We start from the raw sequence: 25,405 nt of genomic DNA, 5'->3' as shown, positions 1-25,405 counted from the left end.
TCTGTATAATACAGATTTATCTGTATATCTGGCATGGCTGAGTGTAACAAAGTTTTACAAAATTGTATAGCGACAATTACAAATTGATGTTTAAACATAAGGGATTTGTTTGTAACCATCACGAGTTATCGCGATTTTCCAAAAAAAAAAGTTTTGAAAAAGTTGGTCTTCATGGTCATCGTTTACATGGCCATCTAAGTTCACTGGTGACAGACACGAACGACGAAACAAAGAGAAACAAAAAAGTAACTTTTTTGAAACATTTTTTGAAAAATCGCGCTTTTTTATTATCTGCTTTACAACTTTGTAGAACATAATTACACTCTAAAAAAATAAGCCTACCACAAAAAAAAATTTTTACATCATTTTTTTTTGTTTTTAATGAAGAAATTACCCTTGAGGGTTATTGCAGATTCGAAAAGTGTATTAAATTTTCCAAAAAATCACATGTCGACGCTTGATCGATGCCGTCGTGCTAACTTGTCGTACGTCGCTTTTTGACGTTCCGAGAAAAACGCGTTTTAATGTTTGACCTTGAATAAACAAAAACGAGAGCACGCAATGTAAACAATAACAAACACGTTTTGTGTGGTTGATCATTCTGTGCATCGTCCTAAAGTTTGGTTGAATTTGGTTGCTGGAGTTCCGAGTGATAATTACAAATGTTTACGGTAGTCGAGCTCGTACCTGTGCCAAACGCGTTGTGACCTGAAATCCCTTTGGCCAATTGTCGCACTTACATCAATTTTCAGGCTGTGTCAAGATAGTTCGACAAGATTGAAACTTCTTTCGTATATAAAGTGACAAAAATGCACTTAGTTTTTTCGGTTTTTATTGAATATCTCAGATTGGAATAGAATTTTGGGGATCTGTGTAGGTCAAAATGTGAGGCATTGTGAGCTGCACAAAATGGCGTTCTTAACTCAATTTGGCCCAAAATGGACGTACGACAAGTTAGCACGACAGTGAAGATGTGCCAAAAATTGATACAGTTGAGTAACGAAAAATGGCAGAATTTTTGAGACAATTTATGTAACTATTTGAGTGTCGATTTTTTTTTTTAAATTATTCAGAGATCGTTAAATCTACAGAACCTTCCTTCAAGCTCATGAGATTCATGTTGGTAGGGAAAGTACAAACTGATGTAACTTCGATCCTTGCATCACGTTTGCAACGAGAATCAAAATACCACCGAAAAAAGGGACTCTTACTCCGTAATGATTCATTAAATTTTCAGCACGTGACACCAACATCGCGATTAAAAAGGGCCTCAAGTCGTGACTTGAAACCACTAATCTCCGGCCCCAGTTTATTACTAAAAAGGTGTCTAATCACCCTGGACCATCTGCTGGGCCGGATTTTTTTTTTCGGTGAGCATCGTAAATCTTACCGTAAGCTCATCTTTCCGCAATCGGTGCAAGAAAAACTCCAGAGCACTTTCCCTTTTTCTTTCGCTCGCTCGCTTGCTCGAAGGTTTGCAGTTTGATTCGTACCTGACAAGTGGTAATTGGAGGCGCCCCTCCGCCGCCGTAGGGCGTTCCTTCCCGTCCGTCCGCCGCCACTGCAATATACTTTCGATTTCGTTTCCATTACTCGCGGTTGTTGCACAGTTATATCAGCAGCAGGAAGACGGAAGATAGTCGAATAAGTTTTTAAGTATATCTAGTGCAGAGCGCCGAACGAGGTTGGCATTTAGTTAAGCGATCATTACTCAATTTAGCGATCCATTTCGCGCTTTCCCTGCGGACTTTGCATGCGGTATGCAAACAGAGTGAGAGTGAGAGCTTTGTGAAAAATGATTCGAGATAAGGAGAGATCTACGATCAAAAGGGCGGTTCATTGGGAGTTAGTATTCACTTTCGTAAGACAAGTTAACTTTAAGAACACTTGAGCTGAACATTTTAAACCAGATTTTGAAGAGTAAACTAAGATCTATCTTTAGTGTTTAACCCAAATTAAAAAAGAGAGAGACATATAATAAACATATATGGGTTCTGTCTTTACAGTCCAGAATCGATTATCCTAAGTTTCGATTATACAAAGTTCGATTACCGAAAAAAAAATCCTGATTCGACTATCCGAAATGAAAGTCTGTCAAGGCCTTCGGATAATCGAGTCTAGTCTGTAGTGCCAATTGAACGTTTATGGTGAGGTTGTATGGTTATGGAATACCTTTTCAACAAGCTTTGGTTTGAATCTCAATTAAGCGAAAGTTTTGTTTCTGGTAAACTTCTGACATGGTTCTCACGTGCGTGGCGGCTCCTTAACAAGAAACACACTTCTCTTTGCCGTTTGCCGCTGAAGTCGTCGTCAAGGGACCCGCACAAGTTGCATACAAGATCAAGTTGCAATTATGAACCAATCCCAGTTGAGAGCCGAGACGACAGACGTGACATTCCATAAACGGCGCCACTAGGGAGCCCCTCAATCAAGCGATTACCGCGATGGACAGTTCTGAATCGCATCAGAACACTTTAATTGAGCATCCCTAAGGGTAGCTATTAATCATGTGCGCACATATGAGATGATTAAAATCAGCTGCAGTGAAAGGGGCACTCCGCTGCACTTTTTTTTATCTCAATTTCAGCTCGCGTGGCATTAAACGGAATTTACTTAGCTTCTTTGAAATCATTCCGACTCTGTGAGACATAATCCTTTTGCGGGATAACGACCGTGATTGCTGAGCGGGCTCTGGTTTTACGATGATCTCACCCAGACTGTAAGTACCCCAGAAGTGAGCTCGCACACGTCACAGTCATGATGGACTGCAGGCGGACACTTGCATCTTGACTGTATAGCGCACCCTTTCTGCAACTTTGAGGCTTGGGTCTGTTTTCGATTTTGTTTTTAAATAGAACATTCGCTAAAAATAACTCTGACGTGTTTTACAGATTTGTTGCAAAATAAGAATCAAAAATAGAATCAGAACAATTTCCAATAAATTTCAAATTTCACGGGAATTTGTTTGTTGAAGTACCATGCTACTAAGGCGTACAGTTTTCCCGGGTTTTGAATTTCCCGGAAAAGGGGAAAAATATTAAAAATTTCGAGAATTCCGAATTTCCTGACCAAAATATTTTTTTTCAATTTCCGGGATTCTTCCCGATTTTGAAAAATCTGGGGAATCCCGGGATGGTACATTTCAAAAAGTCTTATTTTAGTTTAAATTTATAATAAAATTATAGTAATTTGAGCAGTTCTCTTAGATACCACAATTTTTTTAACGATTATTAAATTTTAATTTCTATGATTTGGATGAAACTGGATGAAACCCTATGTCAAAAGAAGTAACTTTGCAGAATTTATTTTTCTATACAATTTTGGGAACTGGTCATACAAAATGTGTATGTAAATGTATGAAATTCTCTATCTTGAGAAGGGATTTTCTAATCGATTTGGTGTTTTAGACAAAGTTGAAGGTTAGTTGTAGGACTTTTCGAAAAAAAAATAGGTACACGGAATAAAACATCAATTTTCTTGTTTTTAAATCTTTGCTTGGCAATATCTCAGCAACTAAGGGTCGTATCAACAAAGTTCTTGATAGCAAAACATAGAAAATTTTATCAGATTTTTTAAAAATATTTATTTCAAAATTGGGCAAACATATGCACTGCCCCTGATCGCATAAATGTCCCATATGCATTATCATCGATTTCGAGTTATTGATGTAGTTTGGTTCAAAATTGTGTGCTCTTTCAAATGAGCCTATAACATCCATTACTTTGTTCTAGAAATCAGGAGGAAATCCAGTTTTTTCGTGAAAAATTAACACGTAGCCTTGTGTATGGGACAAACTTCAAACGCGTTTTTCTAAGCTTGCTGTTTTTGCATATGGGACATTTATGCGAACATGGGCAGTGCACTAAATTTAAAAAATAAATAACTGCGACTGTTTTCAAAAAAGTTACCTAAAAATGGCTATAACTTAAAACTTTTGTTTTTTTTTTTGTTTTTTTTTTTGAAAAAAACGGTATTGATTCAAAAATTCATAACTTGGTCAAAGATGTTTTGCCCGTTCTGGAAATTTCTGAAAAGTTAGCATTTGATGTCCCCTAAAACATATCAGAAAAAAAAAAATGAAAATAGTGTTTTTTTGCAAATCAAGTTTAAGTGACAAAAAGTGAAATTAAAAATCACCAAAAAAAATTTACCGTGTATCATTTTTTTCAGTGTAGTCCATATCCATACCTACAACTCTGCCGAAGACACCAAATCGATCAAAAAAATCCTTCAAAAGATACCGATTTTTGAATTTTCATGTATCATTTTTGTATGGACAGCTGCCAAATTTATATTGAAAATTATATGGACAAACTAATGATGCAAAATGGCTTCTTTGGGCATACTGAAGGCACCAAAAAAATTTCAGCCGGAATTTAAAACACAAAATAATCGAATGACCGACATCTCAGAGATTTGCTCACTTAGAAAAAATCTCTTCATCAATTCGAATTCTTTGTGAGGCTGTATCTTAGAAACGAATTGCCCGATTTTCAAAGTTCCAGAGAGAAAATTGTAGGAAATTGTAGGCTGTCAAAAATATTTTGTTTTTTCAGGGGTGCTTTTTTTCAAGAGTTATTTTTAAAGTGCAAAAAAAACGAAAAGAAATCTTAAATTTATACCTAAAAGTAGTTATAACTTGAAAACGGTACTTTAAAAAAAAAACATGTAAAGTACTTTTCGCAAACACAAAATTGCTTTAAAAAATATGTTTAATATTTTATTATTCAGTTTTTCGATATTTAAAAAAAAATCATATCTCCTAAACCATATTTTGCAACATCACGCGCTGTGGAGATTTAATTTTAGGTTTCTTAAAAAATATCAAAAAATTTATGAAATTAAAACACATATATTTTTGGACCCTAACTTTCAGTGATAAAAAGTTAAATAAAAAATATGTTTTTTTTTCACCTATACATATTTTTTCTGAAAATTCCTAACCAACAGCTTTGCAGGAGACACCAAATCATTCAGAAAATCCCTTCTCAAGATAGGGAATATCGGATATTCTCATACTCATTTTGTATGATTAACCTCCAAAATTGTATGGAGACTTGTATGGAAAAACTAATGATGCAAAATGACTCCTTCAGACATAGGGAATGCATGGGAAAAGTTTTATCCAAATAAAAAATACAAGGAAAAGTAGATTTTTGAAATCTAAGAGAACCACTCAATGGGGTCCTAAAGCCCCATGTAAATTTTTATTTACAACGGTATAAAACTAGATTAAAAACCATTTCTGATCACTTTTGTTCATTTTAATGCAAAAAAAATAATAATTTGAAAAGACAACATTTTTTCAATAGATCAACTATGGTCCCCTTGGAACGACCTTCAAGTAGGATCTTTTCTGTCAAGAAGAGCTGCAACGGTAATTTTTAATAATTTAATTAAAAATTAATTTTAAATCCTTTGGGGTCGTAAAAAAGAGTCATTGTACGCAGGAAAAAAAAAGCTTTATCGTTGTGAATAATAATATCACAAATTTAAGCTTAATTTTAGGACCCAATTCCTTTTTTTCATCATAATTTTTTTTAACGTGTATTCCTACGGCTTAGTATCGTGTTTCTTGGCAGTCCCACGCTGTCCATGTCTCCTGACCAGAAGATGTCCCTATCCTATGACAATTTCTCATGGTGTGGTCGGTTCTGCTTGCACTTTCAAGTGCACAGCTTCCACAAGTGATGTCGCCGCCACCAGTTTGGACTCCTTCTGCGGGTATATGATTTCTTCTTCACGATGCTCGATGATGTAAGAAGGATCAAGCGCGCACTGTTCAAAAGAGATGAAACTTGTCCCACAACGTTGCCGGTTTGCTAAGTGGCTCCGGCCATGTATAGACCACGCAGAAAAAAAAAACAGGCAAGCCACTTCGGAGACACGACGGAGGCGGTTCAAGAATGCCAACTATGCATATAATTACAATGTTTCAAAGAGAAATGAAAAGGTGTAACCAGCCGCCGTCGTAGACGTCGGTGTCTCTTGTCTGCCGATATGCATAATGAATTCCGTCGTCGTCGTCGTGAAATCGATTATGAGCATCTCATAATCAAAGTGGAAGTCCCTCTCTCGCGTGTTGACGGTTATGATGTCATGCATACGTGAACGAACAAGGTCTGTGGAATGCGGCCAAATGGCCAACCATCTGGAACAGATTCGCATGAGCGTTTAGTGTCATTAAGATTTTCCCACGGCTTGACACAATCGTGAGTGGTAACTAATATGGTCTTTATTTTGTTTCTTTTTATTTGCAGACACATCCCAAAAGCCAAAGCCACCACCATCGCGGAAACGCCGGAACTGAAGCGGATAGCGGAGAACACCAAAATTCAGTCCAATGTCAAATACCACGCAGACTTTGAGAAGGCGAAAGGGAAATTCACACAGGTATGGTGTAGTTGCGGTTTGATTCTCGTTTAATGAAATAATTTGAAATTCTCCACAAGCTGAATATTGTTTCTTGAGCTAAAAGTAAGCTTCTCATTGGAAATTTAATGCTCTACAACTTTGTAGAACATACCAAAGCAGAAAAACTCGATCCTGATCCTGATTTAAAAAAAAGTCATTTTTGTATGAAATTTTTTATTTTCGCCAACTTCAGGCTCGGGTTAATTCAATTAAGGTTTATCACAAAATCCGAAAAATATTTAATTTGTTTTGTAGGTTTAACGTTAAATAAAAAAAAATTCCAGGCACGATTTACCAATTTTAGAAATTGGTGGTTTTATGTAATTTGTTGGTTTATTGGATACGAATTGTGACGCAACTTTTGGTACCCTAACATGTATAGGTCATCGCTGAAATTTTTAAGTTATCGAGTTTTAGTGAAAAAAGTTTACTTTTTGGCGATTTCTTCATTTTCCTGTTTTTGCGCGTGGTGCGCGAAAAACTCAGTTTTTATTTTCAAAAAATCATATATCGGAAACGTACGGTTCGACATCGCCAATTTTTTATATGTTATGTGAAATTTTCCGAGGAATCCGATAAAAATATTTTCAGACATAGGCTCTTTGGTCCAGACACGGTCAAAACGCCATTTTATGTTTTCATACGCCTTTTTTCAAATGTTAAGCTAGATTTTTGAAAATATCTTTTTTTTCTCAAAAAGCCAAACGAATCACCTTTCTTTTGCGTCTGAGACAGCTAAAATCGGATGAAATGACGCGGAGATATGATTTTTTGAAAAAAGTGGTTTTTGCAAAAAATGACGAAAATTGCCATTTTTCGAACCACCCTAGCACGGTTTAGGCTCTTTTCAAATGGAATTGCTGTATATTTGCATTCGCTGTAATAAAATTTTTACTGCTTTTTTATTTGAAATGTATAATTCCGAAAATATTAAATGAATCAAACTTTGTTTTATTCAAAATAAAATGAAGAGTATTTTTTATCTTTGAAATCACACATTGAAACATTTCAATTTTTTTCTGAGTCCTTTTTAAGTTTTACGATATTTGTTTACTTGGGTTGATGATTCCCGTGAAAGTTAAAAAATACTACTTTTTTGTTTCCTTTTCTCGTTTAGAATAAAAAATTCAATTTTGTTTAAAAAAATATATCATTTTTGCAAATTGATTATAGTGAAATTTAGTTTTTGAAAAGTGGCTTAAAACCTTAAAAATATGTTTAATGGGCTAAATTTCGCAGAAAATTCAATTTATTTTACTCATTTTGGCTGGACAATATTGTTAAATCTTGCTTTGATATGAAATTCAATAATATATAAAATGATATAACAGAAACAAATAAGCAAAAACTTTTTAGCTTTATTAGTCGAATATTAAAAAATCAGATCCGTAAATGAGCATACGCATGCCCCAAAATTTATATTGAGCCCATCTATAAACCAGGTGGAATTTTTAGTTTAATGAAGAATAATATATAATTAAGCATCAAAAGTAGTTTCTGTGATTTAAACATAGGATTTTCAGAGTTATTTTAAAATTTTTCACGTTCCGCGAAATTTGCGTGAAATTTGGTTGTTTGAATTGAGGTCCCCGTGAAATATGCAATTTTCGAGCGTGAAAAATCCCTAAGCCTATTTATTAACATTTGTAGTGCGCCACTGGATTAGAATGCATGAAACAACTTCAAAGCGGCCAGGCCTACTACGTAAAGTTTACCGCAGAGATGAATCGTTGAAATAGGTTGAAATGGGTTGAGTTTGAGCACGGAGTGTTCATACAACAACACAATTCTGAATCCACACAATAACAAATAGTGTGAATTTGGAAGGTGTAATTTTGGAAGGTTCAATATTCCTCTTTAACATTCCAACGCCCAAGGCTCTAAAAAAGTTGGAACGGTAACTTCAACTTAATGGTTCTCGGGCATAACTCAACCAATCAAGATGATACTTCTTTCCAGTGATTTGTTAGGATGTCTGGATGATTCTAGAACTTTGCAGAACTTAATTTCAGGACCATCTAGAAATTCTTACAAATCACTGGAAACAAGAATCGTCCCGATTGGTTGAGTAATGCCCGAGAACCAGCGAGTTGCAGTTACCGTTCCACTTTTTTTGGGAGGCTTGGGCGTCCGTGTAAGCTGGACATGCGTTGGGCGTTCCAGTGTTAATGATGTAATTTTACCTAGACTGAAAACGTGACATTACACTAGAAAAGTGGCGAAAATACGAATTTTCAGAAGTAAAATTATACATTCTGACATAAAAAATGTACCATTTCCCATATAAACTCAAGACATTTTCTTATAATTGCAAACCACATTTATGTGGGCAATCCGAAAATGTCGCAAAAAAATGTTACTAACTTTTAGCCAACTCAAAAAATAATAGAATCCAAATGCGAAGAAGACAATGAAATCACAGCAATAGCCCAAAAATAGATCGATCACTATCTTATCGCTCCACCGCTCCAAAAAGTTGATAAGTGTACTGAAGCAGTTTCCCCAAATTGTCAAACTCTTTTATATCGGCATTTCACCTCAAAAAGACCGTATGCATCATGACGTTCGCTTTAGTGTGCATGACACAAAGAGAAAAATCCGCCAACTTTGCGATCGCGGCACATAAATAAACAAAGAAAAGGTCACCGGCACCGGGGTTTTCTGCATGGAAAAAGGCATGAAAGGAAAAAAACAGAGTGCCGTATGGTCCACGAAAACCAACGACGGGTAAAAGAGAGCATTTGGCACGAGCTTTTCCGCGCGGCCCTTGGAGCGAAGCACGCCGCAGCGTTGAGAGGAGAGCTTTTTTACAGAGCCGCCCAGATATCGGCCCTTGGGGCCAAAAGGAAACAAATCTTTTGTTTGCTCTTTTGGCGGGAAAATATATATCATCAGGGGCGCGTGAGACCAATGTGGGTCACCGGAAAGGTTACCCCATCAGTGGTGGTACACGTTTATCGTTCTTCAAAGATAAATTGAATTGATGAGTTTTTTTCAATCTAAGTTCGATTGACATTTGTATTACAAAACTTTCCCTCAACATTCTTGAAAAAGTTTTCCGAACAATTAACATTTAATGGGTCATCAGTCTCGCTCTCTGGCACGCGTTGATTTAAGGTCTGGCGCAATTCACACAATAAATCAAAACATTCCGTCGCGCCGTGGCCGTTTCACTTTTCCGGGTGGTGAAACATTTCTATTTGGGCAGTGAAGAGCAGTAACGAAAACAACAACACTTTCCTCCTTCGTGTGCGCGCTAAACTTCAATTCAATTAATACACCACGGAACTCTTTAATTCAAGTTTCGTTTCTTTTTCTTCTTTTCCCCGCATGCGTTTTCCTCTTCTACAACCAACTTTTCCTGTTGCGCCGGGCCAACCGTTGATGATCGTCATCTGCACATGAAATGCTCGACGGGCACGTTTCATCAACAACCATCAACAAACCAAACCAACGAAACAAACAAACAAACAATTCACCAATCGTGGCGGAACTCGAAACACCCCAAACTCTGCGCAATCCGGCTCGACGACGGCGATGATCTGGAACATGGCGGATGTGCTGCTCTTGTTACCACCACCACCCTACTCCGGACTCCAACTTCATGAATCGAATCAAGGTCGCCGACGATCCCGAAACGCTGCGAATCAAGCAAAACACGAAAAACATCTCCAACGTTGCCTACCACGGTGACTTACAGAAGAAAGCTGCCATGGAAAGACAAAGAGAATGTACAGAAATTATCGATAGTAAAGGTGAGTGAGTTTGCAACTTTTGCCGGGATGGCCGCGAAAGGAGGGGGGCAAACGGCGAGGTACGTGGAGTTGAGATGTACCATGGTTTCAGGTTTTAACTTGTGCAGAGAGGGACAACACAAGACAAAGGTGTATGAAATTAAGTAATTTGGGACAAATATGCATCAATTGTTGTTTTTTAAATCATATTTAACATTTTATAACGGTATTTAACAAACCAAAACAAATAAGTATAATTTTTTGGAAATTATAAATAAAACTCTAAGTAAGCTTGTCATTGCGATATTACGTTTGTAATGATTAAAATCAATAATTGTGAGTACTCATGAAAGTAAAAGATAATAATTATTTTCCATCCACCTTTTACAGACGCAATTTAAAGCTTGCTCCAACGCTCCTTATCACTCCCCTCAAACCCAAAAACATCTCCACCACGACCGAGATGTGATACATTTCCCCGATTGCCTCTAAATATCCCCCAAGCTTAATTTTGGGCCAATCCTAACCCAGCCAAACAAAAAAAAAATACATAATATAATCGCTTCTCCCGAACAATGACACCTCTTGCTGTATATCGGCAAAGAATCTCCGGAAATAAGGCATAATATAAAAAAAAAAAACTGAGCACTTGTTTAGATAAACGCGAAAAACGACTAAAGTTTGGCCGCCGCGTGTGTACCAATTTCGATTGTTTCTCACGCGAAAAATGCCCTCCCCCGAAAAAGACGACGTCGACGTTAACAATGGGTTCCAGGTTTTTGCGTTCCCCATTCAGTTATATAACCCCTCGTGTCGAACAGCGGTGGTTGAACTTACTAACAAAGACTTTGAATCGCTTTTCAAAGCAGCGAAAATTTGAATTTCTTGAATATTATTAGTTAAATTTTGAACATCCTCTTACTGAATAATACTGATAGCAATATTTTTTTTTCTGATGAAAAAACAATGAGGGAGAATAAACCTTGATTTTTTTTATTGGAAAATATAATTTAAAATCTATAAACAATTTTCAATTCTGTAAATTTTGTCAATTTTGTCGATTTTGTCTATTTGTCAATTTTTTTCATATTTTGTAATTTTTTGTCATTTTTTTGTCAATTTTTGTTATTTTTTTTGTAATTTTTTGTAAATTTTGTAAATTTTGTAAATTTTGTCAATTTTGTCAATTTTGTCAATCTTGTCAATTTTGTCAATCTTGTCAATCTTGTCAATTTTGTCAATTTTGTCAATTTTGTCAATTTTGTCAATTTTGTCAATTTTGTCAATTTTGTCAATTTTGTCAATTTTGTCAATTTTGTCAATTTTGTCAATTTTGTCAATTTTGTCAATTTTGTCAATTTTGTAAATTTTGTAAATTTTGTCAATTTTGACAATTTTGTCAATTTTGTCAATTTTGTCAATTTTGTCAATTTTGTCAATTTTGTCAATTTTGTCAATTTTGTCAATTTTGTCAATTTTGTCAATTTTGTCAATTTTGTCAATTTTGACAATTTTGTCAATTTTGACAATTTTGTCAATTTTGTCAATTTTGTCAATTTTGTCAATTTTGTCAATTTTGTCAATTTTGTCAATTTTGTCAATTTTGTCAATTTTGTCAATTTTGTCAATTTTGTAAATTTTGTAAATTTTGTCAATTTTGACAATTTTGTCAATTTTGTCAATTTTGTCAATTTTGTCAATTTTGTCAATTTTGTCAATTTTGTCAATTTTGTCAATTTTGTCAATTTTGTCAATTTTGTCAATTTTGACAATTTTGTCAATTTTGACAATTTTGTCAATTTTGTCAATTTTGTCAATTTTGTCAATTTTGTCAATTTTGTCAATTTTGTCAATTTTGTCAATTTTGTCAATTTTGTCAATTTTGTCAATTTTGTCAATTTTGTCAATTTTGTCAATTTTGTCAATTTTGTCAATTTTGTCAATTTTGTCAATTTTGTCAATTTTGTAATTTTTTGTTAATTTTATGCTTTTATACTTTTTACAAATTGAGTAGTTCTCTACGATTTTGCTAATTTGCAGCTATTTCTCAATTTTTATATTTTGATTTGGATGATATACTTTTGTAAAGGTCTAAACACTTTTGTAAAGGTCTAAAAATAGATTTTCCATATTTCATATTCAAGACCATATAAAAATAATAAGGAAATCGGACCAATTGTTTCCGAGATATCGTCAGTTCAAAACTTCACTTGAATCGAATCTTGAATTCTTGATGAGGCTATTTCTCAGTAACTTATTGCCCGATTTTGAATGTTAGAAAAAGTTAAAAATTGCAGGAAATTTTCTCAGCCTTTAAAAATATTTTTTTCATAGGAAGAAAAAGTTCAAGAATTATTTTTGAAACTCAATAAACCTAAAAAAATTTATAAAGTATACTTTAAAGTAGCTATAACTCGAAATTGGTACATTTTATCATAAAAAAATGTGGAGTACTTTTCAATTGTAAATTTGATTTTGCTTTAAAAAATATTTTTTAAATTTTTTTTTTGTGCAGATTTTCGATATTTTACTAAAAACACAATTTGCAACCATCACGAACGATGGCGCACGAAATATGAAAAAAAATGGAAAATCAAAAAATAAGTATTTTGGAAACTCAATTTTTAGTCATAAAAGTTAATTTTTTTTTTTCGGTGTAACTTTTTTCTGAAATGTCCTACAACTTTGCCGAAGACACCAAATCGATCTTTAAATCTTTGAAGAATGCTTAACGCCTGAAAAAGTTTTTATTAAATTTTAGTTTCGGGATTAATTTAAACTAAAATTTGAAGATATTTTTCAGTATTATTTAAAGGCTTAATTAAACAAATTGCATGTAAAAGTTGGTCTTTTGATTCGGTTATTATGGTCTATAACTTGTGGATTCGTGCTAGAATAATGTTTTACATTTCAAACGTAGTACTTCTCACACCATGAACTCTCAGAAACAAAAGAATCACACTCTGCACGAGAAAACGTACACGCGGGTGGCTCAAAGAAAGCCCATAAACCTCAATTTGGTTTGTCTCTTTTTTGGCACTCTTTGCTAGTCCAAAACCATTCAAGAGCAACAAAAACAACGAAAAATATACCTTCTCTCTAAAAACCAGCGCAACGAACTTCCTCTCTCCACGTCGAGAAGCATTGTTATTTCCACGATATGGCACTTTTAGTAGCGCAAAAAAACCTGGTGAAAACTTGCTTTTGTACTCCAAACTCTTAGTCGACACACATAAAGAGAGTGTGTGCACACCGAAGAAAGTAACCTTCTTAACCGGATGAATTACAATGAGTTTGCAAACGGCTGCAACGAGCGTCGACGACGGCGTGGAAAGAATTTTTAAACTGGCAGCAAATTGATGGCAAATTTTCGATTTTCTTACACCGTAGCCGACAACGACATGATCTCATTTCCGATGCAGACTAATCGGTTTTCGGGGTGGGACATAGACGGGGAAACTGCAACTTTCAACATCACGGAAAAGAGGGAAAGTGTCTCTGGAGTGCTAATTGATACGATTGATTTGCTGTTGGGAATGTTGAGATTCAACCTATGCTAGCTGTAAATACAATTAGATCCAAGTTCTGCTAGTGTTTAGCACAAGTTCATCGTGATGGTTCCATGTTTTATGTTTGTCCAAACCTGTCCCACCTCATGCTACCGTTTTGTCCCCCTTGGGCCCTTTGTCTTTAGTTTGGTTGTACCTCTAACACCTATTGTATTATGATACGCTTTTTTTCTTTTGCTTCTTTTCATATTGCATCACAAACACACCCACGTTGTCGTTACCAAAACCATTAACCACATCACATCACATCAACCCTTGCAACAACCCTGTCACGCGCCACGCCACGCAGACAACAACGAGCTGGAATCGGAATACTTTTCCGAGCAGTTGGCCGCCGAATCGTTGCCGCACTATCAACCCCCTCCCCCGCCACCGGTGGTAGCACCCGCATCACACCACCAGCAACAGCAACAACAACAACACTCCCTTGCACAGCAACAACTGCAAGCTTCCATGACGGGTTCGTCGTCTTCGTTGTCCTCGCTGATGGGCCCTAACGGCGGCGCTGCGTCCGCCAATCCGACGGCGGCCGTGTCCCAGCAGGCACAAATTACGCCGACCTCGACGCTGACCAAGCACAATCTGAGCAGTTTGAACCAGCAGCAGCAGCAGAACAACTACCAGGCATCACAGCACCAGCAGCAGATGGCGTACCAACAGCAGGTGGCCAACAACAACTACAGCAAGTCGGCCTACCCGGCCGGAGCTCCTCCCCAGACCTATCAGCAACCTCCGCCGCCGAACCACTACCATCACAACAGCAACAGCAGCAGCAATAGCAGCACCCACGCCAGCGACAACGTACGCCAAACGGTCCTCCAAAACTCGGCCACGCCCTCCGGACTCGGTAACAACCAGAAGTACTACGACCCGTACGATAACTACGCCAGACCGAACCCGAACGCCGCCATGGTCAACAACAACAACAACTACAACAGTCACTACCACCAGCACCAACAGCAGCAGCAACAACAACAACCGGGTGGAGGCGGAGGGGGCGAGCAACGAAGCAACGGCTCAGCCGCCTATCACCACGCCCAGCAACACCACGGACATGCCCAGCATCACCAGCAAGGTGACGGCGGCTATGGACATCCCCAACAACAGCAGCAGCAGCAACAACAACGCTACAACGGTCAGCAACAATACGCACAGCAGCAGCAGCAGTATCAATACAACAATGGCAATGTCAGCAACGGCGGTGGCGGTGCCGGTGGGATTGGTAAGATCGCTGACTACGACCCGTTGACGGACGGACCGCGAAATATCCCACAGCCGAACCGGCAGAGCCAGACGCTCATCTTTAGCTCCGGAAACTGTAAGTAGAGACCCTCATCCCAAACACACACACGTTTTTGTTGTGTTACGTTCGATGTTGTTGAGCATTAGGCTTGTCGTAATAATAATCTGCCCTTTATGTATGTTAGAACAGATCTTGAGTTGGATGTTAAGCACAAACTTGCATAAATGTTTGCACTTGTGTTCTTTTGTTGTATCGTAACTTTTGCAATGTTCAACCTCTGGCAGAATCTCGTCTCATTTTTTCTGTTTTCATCTTTTTTCTGCACCATTAGTGACCTGGGATATGCAGAGTAGCTCTTGATTTCCGAAATACATTGGATCTCGGAGCAAGATAGTTAGCAACGTTGCAACTCTTTGTCCTTAAGATTTCTCAATTTTCCTTTCCTCTGCACTAGACAACGAATGCAAGAAGAGTAAACGAAAGAAATTTGAAGGAGAGAGAGTTGCTCTCTTGTTTGTTGTCTTGCAATATTATGCGCGCTGCACCAAACCGAAGTGCGCAGAAAAAATGTCGCGCCGAACAATAATGTAGTGGTTTTCATAGAAGAAGGGCGTTGTCATTTTTAGACCAAAAAAAAGCTAGAAAAGTTACAAGATGAAACGCGATGACAGTTTTTTTTATCCAAAGCTCTCAATTTTTCTGTTATTTATAAATTCACTTGGTATTACACTAATTTTTACAAACGTTGCATCGCGTTGGTCGTTGGCCTCAGACAAATTTTACTTCGGATAATCCAATTCCAAAAAACTATTTTTTTTCTTTTTCTTATTTTTGACTGTTGAGTTTTAGTATGATCTCTCAACTACGCTTAAGTTCCCATGCGCCAGTGCCAACGCACACCGCGGGTTTGGTTTTCTAGCTTCGGTACGAGCCTGAACCCATTGTGTGTTGGTATTTTGGTTCATCGTACCAGCGCACCACGACAATCTCGGCTCGTCGCCTCGGTTGTGTGTCTGGCACTCACCCGAGGCATGAACCCAGCGTATGAACCAAGGTGCTTCACTCGGTACGAGCCGAGGTACGTGCCGTGGTACGCGCCGTGGTACGCGCCGTGGTATTGAACCCGGTTTGTACCGCCAGCGCGTACCACGGCACGTACCTCGGCTCGTACCGAGTGAAGCACCTTGGTTCATACGCTGGGTTCATGTCTCGGGTGAGTGTCAGACACACAACCGAGGTGACGAGCCGAGATTGTCGTGGTGCACTGGTACGTTGAACCAAAATACCCTCGGCTCGAGAGAGTCGGGTACGGGTGTAAACCAAACAAAGCAGGCGCAAAGCAAAACCAAGGTACAAGTGAACCACGTGTACCGCACGGTGCAGGGAAGCTTGCCTTTAAAATTTGACTAAAATGGTGTCGCTGAATTCGAATTTGATATTGAATGCAAAAAAAAATTAAAATAGGGAAATAAATATTTTTTGTTTGCGAGTCTTGACTGTAATCCAACTCGAAATTCCTCGAAATAAAATCTTGAAATCGATTATTAAGCTTTCAATTAATCGAAAGCATAAGAGAAAAATGCTACTCGATTCGATAACGATAATTCTATTTCCTTGAAATACTATAATTTTATCGGCCGACGAAAACTCATTAAAACGTTCATTTTTTAAATGAACTTGTTTAATCAAAATCTTCTCAGAATGAAAACGTTTTTACTGTTTTCTTTCTAAATGTTGCAAGTTTAAAAGTAAATCGTTACTTAATCCACCCCAAGGTGGTTGAAGCCTTCCTCACATTGATATAGTTATATTTGTCATTTCATAGGGTTTTTAGATCTTGAACCTTAAGCGTGTACCGTGACAATATATCCGGACAACATTTTCATCAAAATATCTGAAATATCTCTGATTAGTGTTAAATTAAGTGCTCATAACTTTTGATAGGTTTGTCAGATCTTCTGAGCGCGTTGGAATGGTCTTTTGATTACCTATTTAACGATGGGTCGCATGATAGATCCGCACAACGTTTTCATCAAAATATCTGGGATCAGGCCTCAAAATAGTGTATAAATAACACTTAGATTCTTATTATTTTTGATACGGTTGTCAGATCTTCAATGTTTTGGTGTCGTTAGAAAGAGCTTTTAAAAACCATTATAAAAATGTATAACATGACGGATTTTCTTACAAAAACCACCCTTTTACAATCTTCGAACTCTTGTTAAAATAGTTTTTTTTAGCATAACTGTTGAAGTACTGTACAAAACTTCAAAATATTAACTCTTGTGGGACCCTAAGATGGACCGAATGAGACCAGAACGGTCCAAATCGGTTCAGCCAGTCCGGAGATAATTGAGTGCATTTATCCGGTGCACGGACTTACAGACATATACACGCACAGACATTTGTTCAGAATTTGCTTCTGAGTCGATAGGTATATGTGAAGGTGTGTCTAGGAGGTGGAATTAAGAAGTTCATTTTTCGAGTGATTTCATAGCCTATCTAGGAAGGCAAAAATGCTCAAATTTACTATACAATCCAGACTCCTTTATTCGAAGCCTGGATTATCCGATGTTTCGATCATCCGAAGGTCTTTTATTAAATTTTTAATTTTTATAAAAAAAAAATTAAAGTAAAATTTGAGTTTAGCGATCCTTAATTAGTCAAATTCGAGTAGTTGATTTTCTGGAATTCTTATTTAAATAAAATGATTATTTTCAATCTTCTAACATCGCCATATTGGCTGCCATCTTGGATTACATGTTTCCAGATCGCTTTAGAGCTTTGTTGAAGTCATATTTGAGCTGAAAGATCAACAATCAACAACGAAGTATATTTTAATATTTAATAATATTCTGGACCGAATATCTTATTTTCGAAAATACTCAAATTCTTAATTTGAAAAATGTTAACCAAAAAACACAAAAAAAAAATCAAACTTCCTCGAAATACCGTATATTTTAAAAATATTGACATTTTCATAAATTGCCGTATAAAATATGGCACCTTGTGAATTTTTTTGCATTTTACACATTAAAACTCTAATGTAGTGCAAATCTATATAAAATTTTGCGTAATTTGATATCCATATCGCAAATAATGAAAATATGAATATCTTCAAATAAAAATTTAGAGGCTTATCCATTTACACTCTAACGCACAGGGCTGTTTGCGTAGTATAAAAATAGTAAATGTTTAAAAAATGGCAGGAAAAAAACTTTACTTTGACCCAAAAACACCGAATCGGTTCAAAAAAGTTTGAATTCAAGTGATGCACCAGAGCACCACCAGGAAAATGAGCAACTTTTTTTCTAAAACACAAAACGATCAAACCTGTTGGTTCAGTTGTTTGAATATGCTTCGAAATATGTTTAAAACCACTTATTCTTTTCTTTAAGACAATATTTATGAAGTGCATTGCTCACCAAATTCTTTATTAATTGACGGGTCTCCACCTGCTGGTCACCGAAACTTATACAAGAGTAGACTCATTCAATAGCTTTAATATTTGTGATAATGATCGGAACACTACGCATAAAAATTAACAAAATCTTTTAAAATAAAATGACGCTTTTGTGTTCCGTTGAGGTTAACACAGGTTTGCTTAAAACGGCTGCTTTCATTTGACTTCTCCAGACAATTTTCTTTATTCAAAATTAATTTTAACTTCTATATCGTTACAGTGAACGCCAACAACAACCGACGGGTAGGTTCAATCAACGATATCGACCCGGTAAACGGATTTTACGGTTCGATTGCGGAATCCGCACAACAACAGCAGCAAGCCCTGCAGCATCAACATCACCAGCAACAGCTGTACCAGCAGCAACAACAACAACAGCGACAAACGCAACTTTTACAACAACAGCAGCAGCAGCAACAGCAGCAACAACAACAGGCCTCACAGTACATTCAGCCACCCCAGCAGTACGGTGCCCCAACATCTACTCCAGCCGCGAAACCAATGGGCAAAGTGGTGAGTTTTGGCTTTTTTCTTTTTATTCTTAGGTCAGTTGGTAGGGAACATCTCCGTAACCTTCGACACACTCTTCGCACTCGCTGCAATCGGGCGCGCCGCAATCGATTGCACCGTCAGGTGGTGCCACCGGGTTGCCGATTCCTCCCCGGGGACACAATTCCTGCTTGATGCACACCCCGTTGTGTTTCACGAACCCGGGTTGGCAGATACAGGTGGGAGGACCGGTGCAGGGTGCCAAACAGAGCACCAACGAGCAGTCCAGCTCGCACGTTGACTCACAGCAGGGTGTGCAGTTGCTGTAACGGGCGTACGGGCCACAGGTTGGACACTGGTCCGGCTTGATGCAGCGGCCATCGTACCGGACGTAGCCACGCTCGCAAACACACGTTGGCTTGTGGATCAACGCCAGACGGCACACAAAGTTGGAGCAATCGTCCGAACAGGTCGGCTCGCAACAAGCCGGCGTTGGCTGGAGTTCCTCGTACGGTGGACATGACACTGAGATTTTTAAAGGTTCAAACATATTCGACTTCAATTTGTTGTGTTGTACTCACGTATCGGTTCTACCGCTGGACAAGCCGTTATCGGAATGCATTCACCTTCATACCGCACGAATCCTGCGCGGCACACGCAGGATGGCTTGTAAATCGAGTACTCCGGACAGATCACCTGGGAGCAGTCATTGTCGCAGCTAGGCTCACAGCACGGTATCGTCTCACTCAAAATTTCCGTCGCTTTACATATTCCTACCAAAATTCTAAAAATATCAAAAAATGCCAAAACCTCCACCCGAAACACCTTACCACATGGGAACGATTCCAGCGTGAACCCGCTGGCGACGGCGATCAGCGATGAGACCACCACCAGCAACGAAGCCTTCATTGCAATTTTGCAATCGCGCCTCGTCCGCTGCTCTAGTGACTAAGCCGGGTCAGCGATTCCGTTTTGTTTATATACAGCATACCGGAAATTTTCGCGCAACTCCGCACAGCTCAGCGTAACATGTCACGTTTGTGGGGCCACCGATAGAGCACGCGCCCCTATATATGTCACGGCGTCGCGTTTTGGTGTGTTGTTTTCCAGAAGAGATGAACCCCGTAACCCGTAAGGGGGAACAGGGTGGTCACTAGAGGTGGAATTTGGGAGAATAGCAGAAGTCGTGGAAATTTTCCCAAATATTAGAAATATTGGCAAAACTTTGAGGATTATCTTCTGAGAAAATATGAGGAAATGATTTAATATTTTTTTTAAACTTATTTACGCAAAATTGAAAAAAAAATTCAGCTTAAATTTCTGATATTGTTGTTCACATCGACAAAGCTTATTTTCCTGAGTGCAAAGACCCTTCGTACGATCGCAAAGGATTTAAAGTTGATTTTTAAATTATTTTAAAACAATTACCTTCGCGGCCCTCCATGACAGAAAGTTGACAAGCGGACCATAGTTGATCCATCGAAAAAAGGTTGTCATATCAATTATTTTTTTATTTTTGCATTAAAAATGAAAAAAAATGATCAGAAATGGGTTTTAATCGTGCTTTTTACCGTTGTACATAAAAATTGACATAGGACTTTAGGACCCAATTATAAAGCTTATTTATTTTTTTACGGTCATAAATCACCAATATCAGTGTAAAATTCCTTCTCAAAATTATTTTAAAAGGATATTTTTTCTTCAGAGCGATTTTCATGATTGTCGAAATCTTTCCAAACTCTCAAAAGAACACCAACAGTTGTCAGAGCTCGTCTTTCGTTATCGCTACGTCCGTCTGACTTTAAAACTCTGCTCTCGGTGAAACACATCCAATCAAATGAGCGCAACGCAAAGTCACTCGCACAGTCATTTGACTCTCATCATCTCTCTCATTCGCGCAGACTTGTGGAAGCTTCGTTAAACACTATTTTGACTATTTTTAAACAATAGATAGTTTCAAGACGGTGCAAAACTTTTTCAGCACTGCTCATGACTGCATTCAATTGATTGCTGTCATTCTTACCCACCAAAGCAAGAAAGAGATAGGAAAAAAGACAAAGGGAGAGAATGAGTCGCTCGGCTGTTTGAGTTTCTGTGTTTTTGAATCCCAAGCATACCTGCTTGAAAAAAATCTAATTCCTGAATAATTTTGTAATATTTTGTACAATTTGCAAATTAAATTTACTCAATTCTTCTTCAGTAACTTACTTTAAATTTAAGGTTCCTTTCACTATTTCAATCTATTTGAGAATGAAAAGGTTTTTTAATACATTAAAATCCTCCTAAACAGTGAATACATCCACACAGACAGATTTTTATAATATTTTTTATGAATCGAAAGTTTTTTTTTATTTATTTTTGTTTATCAAACATTACCTCTTGTTTTTACTCTATCTTAAAACAACAACAAAGATAATGAAAAACTAATATAAAAATTCACCCGAATATTTGATATTTGAAAAAATAATCCAACTTTATTTTTGAAAACATTTTTAATTATTAAACTAAATTCATAAAGTCATTTTGAATATTTTTTTTCCAAATGATTACCTGGAACTATTTTGTGAGTTAATTACTCTAGATAAAGCTTGTTATTCAGTTATTTTTAAACATTCAGTTATTTTTCAAATACTAATTGTTTTTGTTTCTAATCTGAATCAAAATAATGAGTGCTTCTAATTTTAATGGTTTTTATAGGACTTTGTTGTTAAATTTATGCATTTACATTTTTTTAAATTCATTAAAAATTATTGACGTTGATATTGACTTTTTTATAAAACGTTTTTTTGTTTAAAATCATTCATGGAATTTGAGTGGTCACCCTGTGTTAGCTAGCTCCCGAGCTATGTCAAAAATCGGGCAATTTCTGTCAGTGACCGCTCTTTTGCAAGCCCTAGGCAACAAAAAAGAAAGAAATTTTATATAAACCTAGGAGATACTTATTTTTTTGTGCAAATTTTGAGCAAAATCGGTAAAGGTTTAGGGGTTGCTGTTGACCGTTGAAGTTTGTATGGGAAAAATCGCAAAAAAATTATAAGGAAAAACATCGCTTCTGGATTTTCGGATTTGAAAAAAAAACTGTTTGAAGTAAACATGTTACAACTATGTTTACTATCGGTTTTCTGTAAAATGTAGTTTTTTAGAATTGCAAAGAATTGAATCATTTTTTTTAATTTTTGGCGGTAAGAAAAAAGAGTTTAATTTTTTTGCTTTCAAAATAGCTAATGCTTGAACAATTAGTTCGTAAAAATACGTAAATTGTAAGTAGGACATAGACCTGCTAAAGATGTGTTAGTTTCCATTCAATATAATAAAAACACGTTTTCAAATTCAAATCCATCATCATAATTATTTAATTTCTGAAATAAATATTTTCCAAATTATAATCGTGGATAGGCCCTTTGGTTTATCAAACCGAGTTTTTTGTAAGTGTGCGTGTTGCCGCCGCACGCCGCAATTCGAGTTGTCTAAATTTCAACCAATCAGAGTGTGGGTCCAAAATAGGTTCAGCGATGTCTCCAAAATACATTCAATAAGTCCAAAAAGCATCCAAAAAATGTTTTACTTGAAATGCTTATTACAATGAAATGGTTAAATTATTTTCAATTTTCTATAGTACACTTTGTTAAGCATAAATTTAGGCACATAACAATGCTGAAACAAGCCAAATTAGTTAGATTGTTCCTGAGAACCATGCGAAATATGTTGACGCTTTGCATAGTTGGTCCAAAATAGGGTCATATACCCTATAAGTATATCAGAAGGAAAATCTTTCCAACAAGATTATGTCTGTCGAATCAAGTTTGAAACTAATTGAAGTTTAATGAAGTTCTGAAAATAAAACGTTATGAAAGAATGCCATCTGAAAATGAGTGACCACCCTGCACAACGGTACGCTTTACCCCGAACGCCCAAACGAAGCTTTCATAATGTACCCTTTTTTTTAAATTTCTCCCACAACAACCAAATCCGAGAAAAACCCGTAATCATTTTTTCCGCTTCTGTTTCTCCCCTCTAAAAAAAATTGCAGCGCGTCTACCGTGCAATCTACGACTACGAGGCCCAGGACAGTGACGAGGTGGGCTTCACCGAGGGCGACCTCATCATCGAGGTCAACTCGATCGACTCCGGCTGGATGACCGGACGCGTCGAGCGGACCGGCCTCACCGGAATGCTGCCGGCAAACTACGTCGAACTGGTCAAGATATAAACTCGGTGAGTGAGAATAGAACCGTTTTTTTCTTTCTTTCTTTTTTTTTGGGCGAGGACCGGACCATACGAGAGAATAACATATTACCAATTTATAGTTTTCTTGTCTAAATGTATAAAGAGAGAGACAGTGGGCGAGCTAATTTAAAATTACTATACATACGAGATGCAACTTCCACTGCTGTACAAGCTACAACGGTGGAAAATTTCGAGAAAGGAGTACATGTTTTTAATTTTATTTTCTTGTTATTATTTTGGTATGTACACGTTATTCAATTACCCTCTTTAAAATAAATAAAGGAAAGTCATTCAGCAGAAGGTGCTGATTTAGGCGTATAACAACTCGTTTATGAACAGAACCCCTCTTTTCGCGAAAATCTTTGAATGTAAATAACCTGACTTTGTAGCATTTATCGGAACTGAACACATTCGCAGCTGAAAACCATGTGTATTTGTTGTACAACGCGTGTGAGCGAGACATCTGAAACAGAAATCATTCGACTGGTGTAACTGACAACAACTATTGAGACTACGTAGAATCGTGCCTTTGTTCAAGAAAAAGAACTCCCCTCAATTTGGATGCAATTTTTACAGTGTAGCGTTAAGAAATACCCCGTTTTTTTCCAAATCACATGTGATGATCGAATTTAGTGCCCCCAACTAGAACAAAAATTGAGCTTCCGTTATTTTTCGTGTGTTGATGCAGGTTCTGTGATAGATGTTACTATTTCCCCTAAGTAATGACCCCAAAATTGTCAGTTATAACTTGTACATTACGCGTGTCATTCATTCGCAGCAAAAATAATACGTGTTAATAAACAAAAGTATAGATAGTTGAAAAAATGGTACATATAAATATACTAATAACAAGCCGGAACAAATTTTAAGCTGTTCAACGTGCAACTTTTCTACGTACATTTACATAAAAACAAAACAAAACACACACGTAAATATTATACTCCTTCTAAAAAAACAAAACAAATTAATTTATAATAATAAACCCCCCAAGTCAATGAAAGCAACACATTTTCAAGTGCTACAACTCTTCTGTTACAAAAATCTACAGCGAGTAAGAAACGAAAAACAATGTTATTAACACTATATAGGAAATAGTGACGTGTAGCTAACTAAGAAAAAGCAACAGCAGCTGCAACAAAGAGCGAAAATCAAACTTTTTAAAAGGAAGTGTGGCTTTGTGTGTGCCGTTTCAATGGTGGAAATGATAGAGAAATTCCTTGACGGGTTTTAAAAATAATCCTGATCACAATCCTTTTTTGTGGAATGCCTTAAACACGAGAACGAAAACCACAACTCTTGTTATTTGAGTTATTATGTTTAAGCAGCTTTGAAGCCGACTATTGGTAAGTATTACGGTGTAGATAACAATTATGCATGGGTTATTTTTTGCCAACATACACAACAATTGCCCCGACCCCTCTCAGATTTGCGTGAAAATGTGTCCTAAGGGGTAATTTTGGTCCCTGCTCATGAATCCGAGGTCCATGCTTCGATATCGTGTGACGGAGAGCTGGTACGACCCCTTTCATTTTTTTTTGATCATTCGAAAAAATACAAAAAAAAAGCAAAGCAATCCACTTTAACGACCCCCGGGTCTTATGTGGTCTCTGTTGCAAGTTTCTGCTCATTTCTAGGCGTCCGAAGGTTATGTGTGGTGAGTCACCCAAAACGTGACGTGAAAATACGTGATTTTGAATAATTAGCATCCTAAAATGGTGATGATTTAAAAATTTGATGTCAAAGGGACTTTTATCTAAACTTGGACGCGTACTCACAAATTTCAAATAAATGATTTTTCATCGAAAAAAAATACAAAAATGGCATTATCAATTCGTTTCTTAACTGTCAATTGCTTGTAACTATCACGTACTATCGCGATTTTACAAAAAAAAAGGTTTTGGAAAAGTTGGTTGTGGCGATCGTGGCCGTCCAAGGTCACCCGCGACCGACCCGAACGAGGAAACAAAAAGAAACAAATTAAGTAACTGTTTCAAAACTTTAAAAAAAATAATCGCGATAACTCGTGATGTTAACAAGCAAACCCCTCATTATACATCAACGTTGTTTGTCTGCTCTACAACTTTGTTGAACATTGTATCACTCTAAATAGTGTCCCTGATGCAAACTCACAAAAATCACGAAATTTAAAATTGAGAATTTTTGTTCTAAATGAAAAAAAAAAATGGGAATTTTGAGTACGTTATCAAATTGGGGTTTTTTTTTAATAAAAATGTCCTGCAAAAATTTTAAATAAAAGATACTTTTT

The 25,405-nt window shown here is 36.9% G+C and overlaps 2 protein-coding genes across 5 annotated transcripts in view; one reads left to right on the top strand and one right to left on the bottom strand.

The window, feature by feature from the left end:
* LOC120424477 (LIM and SH3 domain protein Lasp) overlaps nucleotides 1–24,208 on the top strand; it is a 90,633-nt gene extending 66,425 nt beyond the window's left edge. For 2 of the 3 annotated variants that reach the window (XM_039588613.2, XM_039588612.2), the window contains 5 exons: nucleotides 6,261–6,393; nucleotides 10,034–10,169; nucleotides 14,007–15,035; nucleotides 18,644–18,936; nucleotides 22,943–24,208. In XM_039588613.2, coding sequence (XP_039444547.1) covers nucleotides 10,127–10,169; nucleotides 14,007–15,035; nucleotides 18,644–18,936; nucleotides 22,943–23,122 — 1,545 coding nt within the window. In that variant the 5' untranslated portion in view covers nucleotides 6,261–6,393; nucleotides 10,034–10,126 and the 3' untranslated portion in view covers nucleotides 23,123–24,208. The remainder of the gene's footprint in view (nucleotides 1–6,260; nucleotides 6,394–10,033; nucleotides 10,170–14,006; nucleotides 15,036–18,643; nucleotides 18,937–22,942) is intronic. The other variant, XM_039588614.2, reaches the window with a different exon arrangement.
* LOC120424478 (keratin-associated protein 16-1-like) lies at nucleotides 18,943–21,384 on the bottom strand. 2 transcript variants are annotated; one of them, XM_039588616.2, is made up of 3 exons: nucleotides 19,743–21,376; nucleotides 19,494–19,685; nucleotides 18,943–19,437 (listed from the first exon to the last, which is right to left on the bottom strand). In XM_039588616.2, the coding sequence occupies exons 1-3, from the start codon at nucleotides 19,819–19,821 to the stop codon at nucleotides 18,965–18,967; spliced, it is 744 nt and encodes a 247-aa protein (XP_039444550.1). In that variant the 5' UTR covers nucleotides 19,822–21,376; the 3' UTR covers nucleotides 18,943–18,964. The 2 variants fall into 2 exon arrangements, with proteins under 2 accessions (XP_039444550.1, XP_039444549.1); XM_039588615.2 differs by having other exon boundaries at nucleotides 19,494–21,384.
* Nucleotides 24,209–25,405: the final 1,197 nt, after the last annotated feature.

Source organism: Culex pipiens, chromosome 3 (genome assembly GCF_016801865.2).
Source record: "Culex pipiens pallens isolate TS chromosome 3, TS_CPP_V2, whole genome shotgun sequence".
NCBI lineage: Eukaryota > Metazoa > Arthropoda > Insecta > Diptera > Culicidae > Culex > Culex pipiens.
The sequence above is the reverse complement of the archived record's forward strand: the minus strand, read 5'-3'. Positions and strand labels throughout refer to the sequence as shown.

Bases quoted from the DNA above. Each gene is read 5' to 3' on its own strand.
- LOC120424478 (XM_039588615.2), bottom strand. From the start codon at position 19,821: ATGAAGGCTTCGTTGCTGGTGGTGGTCTCATCGCTGATCGCCGTCGCC. The intron at 19,438-19,493 runs GTGAGTACAACA...TAAAAATCTCAG, and splicing joins TCCAGCGGTAGAACCGATAC to TGTCATGTCCACCGTACGAG.